General features: G+C 31.7%; 1 protein-coding gene across 1 annotated transcript; it reads right to left on the bottom strand.

The window, feature by feature from the left end:
• Window positions 1–619: 619 nt before the first annotated feature.
• Window positions 620–4,942, bottom strand: LOC139505658 (uncharacterized). The gene is made up of 5 exons (XM_071295143.1): window positions 4,823–4,942; window positions 4,233–4,352; window positions 3,055–3,157; window positions 2,381–2,461; window positions 620–1,093 (listed from the first exon to the last, which is right to left on the bottom strand). Exons 3-5 carry the CDS (start codon window positions 3,133–3,135, stop codon window positions 719–721), a joined length of 537 nt encoding a protein of 178 aa, XP_071151244.1. The 5' UTR covers window positions 3,136–3,157; window positions 4,233–4,352; window positions 4,823–4,942; the 3' UTR covers window positions 620–718.
• Between the last annotated feature and the right edge of the window lie 16 nt (window positions 4,943–4,958).

Raw genomic sequence — 4,958 nt, 5'->3', positions numbered from 1 at the left:
TACATGGTTAGATTTGGCATATCAAAGAACCCCAATAATTCATTTTTGATGAAATCAAACAAAGTTTAATTTTGGACCCTTTTGGCCCCTAATTCCGTTGGGACCACACTCCCAACCTTCTTTTTGTGGTTAAATTTTATAGATTTCTATTAACTTATACTAAAGTTATTGGGCAAAAACAAGAAAAATGCTTATTTGGGACCTGTTTTTGGCCCTTAATTCCTAAACTGTTCGGACTAAAACTCCCAAAATCAATCCAAACCTACCGTTTGTGGTCATAGACCATATTTTAAAATTTCATAGATTTCTGTTTTCTTATACTAAAGTTATTGTGCAAAAACCAAGAAAATGCTTATTTGAGCCCTTTTTTGGCCCCTAATTCCTAAACTGTTTGGACCAAAACACCCAAAATCAATCCCAACCTTCCTTTTATGGTCATAAACCTTGTGTTTAAATTTCATAGATTTCTATTCACTTTTACTAAAGTTAGAGTGTGAAAACCAAATGTCTTCGACGATGACGACGACAACGCCAACGTGATACCAATATACGACCAAAAAAAATTCACTTTTTGTGGTCGTATAAAAACAGCCCAAGTGCTGTACCACAAGAGGTAAAAAGATTTACTTATTTGCAACAATATTTAATAAAAAAAACCAGTAAAATAATACAAATCAAACATATTCATTGCACTCTACCCAGTAAAAAAGGTAAACAATTATAAAATATTGCATGATGATGAGTTCATTTCATCTCTATCATCGTCTGAAGATTCATCTGAATCATCCTCATAATCTACACAACCATTGGTTTGATCTGCATAATTTTGATTAGGTCCGTCACTACTATACATCTCTCTGTGATTGGTTGTATTCATGAGAGGCTGTCTGCCAACCAATAATGATTGACTTTCATGATGATGATGATGATTACTTTTGTTGGAGTGGCCTATTGGGTTAAGTTCAACAGCTAGCTTTTCTGCCATGTGAACTGGTAAATGTTTGTGTTGTGAATGAGCACAGTCAATGAGGTAGCCGACAACAGGCATCTGTAATCTGACTGACCATGGATCTGGCTCTGGTGTTTCTAATTCCTGGAGAAAAAAAAAAACCAATGTTACTTAATAAGGGCTACAAATGAAATGAGTTGTGCTCTATTACATGTCAATATCTCTGCAAAGCTATAATACTGAAAAAATATAAACATGAGCAAGATTTCTGTTTATGTTTAATTTCTAGTCATGTAAATAGTTAATTTGAAGGATTAATCCTTGGGTGCTTGCCTGCTTTATCAATCATTTATAATACCATTCAATAAACCTTTATAATCTGTACAGCTTGAACTATCCTAAAGTATGGTACAAGATATTCTAGCTTTATGCTCTGAGTAGCAACTGCATATATAAAATGTAAATTACATCTATCATGATAAAATAAAGGACGCTTGGTAAAGTTAGAGGTGTCTGTTTTCAGCAAACTATTGTTGAAATGTTTAAGTTATATAAACACAGGGTGGAAGTTTCTATCTAACAGTGCAATGGAAGAATCCCATTTCTCTAAATTTTGTGCTATTTTCACATTTCCTGATTGGTGTGAGAAAAACATTTCTCCTCACTAGTGAAATATCTGTTCTCAGCAAATGATTACTCGAAATTTGATTATGACGTCAAAATGTTTTGTTTTCTTCTAAATTTTCCTACTGTGACGTCATGAAAAAAGGCGACCTTGTCTGATGACGTCGCATATAAAGAACACAAGTTTCTGAAAATCTTTGAAAAAGAATGATTAAAATCACCAGAAAAACAGATTCCTACACTATAACTCGTGTATTACGATATTTCTCCACTCTCTACAGTTAAATTTTAATTATTTAAAAGCTCGGCAAGCCTCACGCTTTTAATAATAAAATTTAACTGTCTCAAGTGGAGAAATATCGTAATACACTTGTTGCAGTGTAGGAATCTATATTTCTCTGATGATTTCAGAAATTTATATGGTTAAAAATGACATCCCTTTTAGTGAAATTTTTTTTTTTACATTTACATTAAGATTTTATTTTGAATGGTTGCTGTCATACTAGTTTTTGCAATTTGCATCTTCTAATTTTGGATTACATGCCATTAAAATAAAAATAAAGCAAAAAAAACCACCAAAAGTTACAACCATAAAGAGATGATAGTTTGTTGAAAATACAGGCAGTGAGACGTGAACATTTAGGAAACTTAACAACAACAGAATCATGAATGTATATGATGTTATCATTTTGACACAGTTTTTCAAGAAAATGTTGAAATTAGAACAGTGACAAATTATTCTACTAAAAGGTATATGATCAATTTTTATTCCCCTCTTTAAAAAACTCTAGTAAAGAGATGACTTACCTGTAACAACTGATAATGAAGTAAATCTCTCATCTGTGGAAGTTCTTGTCTATCTTTAAATGCTAATGGTGATCTACCATCCTGTAATAAATAGTATTACTTTCAACGAGTTGATATTTGTTATAAAATTCAATATTGTGAAGCAGGTATAACTTTATGCAATTAATTTCACTTCAAATCTCCTCTGTCTGAAGGACAAGATGCTACATTTTTTTTGGGATCAACTTGCAATCTCATTAATGTTTAGAATAAGTTTTAAGAAGGCATAGACCAAAACTTAGCAGGAATATGTCTTTTTTGTAGTAGACTTCTTCACAATAAGGCATTTTGCCTCGATTTATACATTAATGTCTGATCAATAGCTAATAGGCTCAAATTTGTGATGATCTTTGGATATTTTACACTTTGGTGGTAGCTGTTCTGTTGAAATTTGGCTACTACACAGATCATTTTTTCATCAATAGAAACTTTCCCTGAATTCGTGCCAGGCTGCATTCTCATAATGCATACAATTTTGTTTGGTGCTGAATGATGTCCTACAGTAAATAAATTTGAAGAAAAGGATTAAACGTCTTTCTCAATCATGTGACAGTTTAAAAAAAGGAATAAAAACAACTTAAAACTTCCATGTACATATTAGTCCCACATAAATTTTGTCTACATAATTGATTTACCTTGTCTACAGCAAAGTCTGATGAACCATAATCCATTAATATTTCCACAAAACTCCTTTCCATCTGCCATTCCATAGGCATAGTGAAGAGCTGTCCTGAAAAACTATGAGGTGACAAAAATATTAAAGTTATTGTGCAAATAATGACTTTTACTTATGTGAAAATGTATTGTTTAATGCTTTATTTCATCCATTAGTTAACATAAAACATTTAAAAATACTGATTCAAAGTGTTGATTTCAATTTGAATATGTCTTCCTTAATAAATAAAATAAATTGCTTCGCTGAGCGCAGCTAGATACGACCACAGATGTCCAACCCTGAAAAGTTAGGACCAAAAAGTACACAATATTCACGTTTGATACAGGTCTGAATTTGGATTGTAACTAAATTTTTTACACATAATAGGTTTCTGACACAGAATAACTGTAGTCAAAGAGCTTCAAATAGGTTATATGATTTTTGTTTTTGTGCAATACACCTATGCTGTTGCAAATTGACCCACCTTTCCCCCCAAAAAAAAATTTTAACCAGGTTTTTTGCTTTTGTGGAATACACTATGCTGTTGTAACCCCCCAAAAAAAATATTTGAAGAAGTTTTCTTTTAATTTCTGAATCTAAAATGAGAAAAATTGTCCCCCCTCCAATTGTTCCACCTCCCCCTTTCCCTTAATCCCCCCAAAAAATTCTTTCCTGGTCAGTATCTCAATTCAAATTTCTAGTGGAGTTTGCAACCATAATTACCCATTTTAAATACATCATAAAAGTTTTATTAAAATATAAATGTCATGGCTAAAATTAATATTAATTAATAGTAACTGCTAAAAATAAATTGACAGCTAATCACTTCAAGAAAATCATCATTTCTTATAATACATAATTTACAAGCAGTGTAAGGGAGGTAATCATACAGTGTTCTTTAAATTGATTTGGATTACCTCCCTTACACTGCTTTTAAGTTAACCAAAAAAAACCTTGTTTTCCCCCTTTTTTTGCCCTGCTGAAGAACGTATGTTAACCTTTAGATGTCTTTTGGTTTATGTCTTTTCGGTTGCTTTCTCATGGGCCTGAATCCCACATCTCTTTTTATTTATATTGACATATGATGGTCTAAACAACTGATTATATAGATCTTACACTTTTGTACATACTTTACCTCCTATCAAAATATTTGTTTACCTGGTCTCTGACAGAATCCAATTTTTGTTTACATTGATAAACCAATGCTTCTGCTATCTCACAGCAAGTCTTCATATCTTTTCTTAGCACAGCTTTGTGTAAGGCTGGCTGACCTTTAGCCTGGACATGAAAAAAGGTGCAAAGCAAATTATTTTTGACATTTCAAAAGAATAAAATAAAATATACAGTAACAAGGCAATTTTCAAATCAATTGTTTTGTGCATAATTGATATCAATGAAATCAGTCTCTTCCTTTAGACTAATATTAGAAGTAGATGATAACCTCCAAACATGAAAACTTTCTAACTTTGCAGTCATGTTACACAAATAACCATTCCAAGCAAAATTGATGGATCAAATTAGTATTCTTGAATATTTTAAATAAATGTACCAATTCTTAATAACTGCATACCAAATCTTTTTGTTATGCTTATCATACATTTCTGTAATCAATGAACTGTGAATGAGAATGAAAGCCTAATTCATCTCCATTAAATACAGAAGTATAGCTGTAGATTCCCCTGAATATCAAACTGGAAAACAGGAGATATGAGCTGAAATAATAAATATTTTTCCTTTTTTTATTTTACCTGGATCCTACTATCAGCCAAACAATTCTGTAACTGTTTACATTTGTCACAATACATCAAATCTTTGACTTTTTCACTTTCACACATTTCAACTGCTTCATGGAAATCTTCAATTTGATTCTGTACAAAAGAAAAC

This window comes from Mytilus edulis, unplaced genomic scaffold (assembly GCF_963676685.1).
Source record: "Mytilus edulis unplaced genomic scaffold, xbMytEdul2.2 SCAFFOLD_1240, whole genome shotgun sequence".
Taxonomy (NCBI): domain Eukaryota; kingdom Metazoa; phylum Mollusca; class Bivalvia; order Mytilida; family Mytilidae; genus Mytilus; species Mytilus edulis.
The sequence above is the reverse complement of the archived record's forward strand: the minus strand, read 5'-3'. Positions and strand labels throughout refer to the sequence as shown.

Excerpts from the sequence above, each read along its gene's own strand:
- LOC139505658 (XM_071295143.1), bottom strand. The coding sequence starts at position 3,135 with ATGCCTATGGAATGGCAGATGGAAAGGAGTTTTGTGGAAATATTAATG. Across the intron at positions 2,462-3,054 it reads CAGACTTTGCTGTAGACAAG|GATGGTAGATCACCATTAGC; the intron begins GTAAATCAATTA and ends TATTTATTACAG. Across the intron at positions 1,094-2,380 it reads TTCATTATCAGTTGTTACAG|GAATTAGAAACACCAGAGCC; the intron begins GTAAGTCATCTC and ends TTTTTTCTCCAG.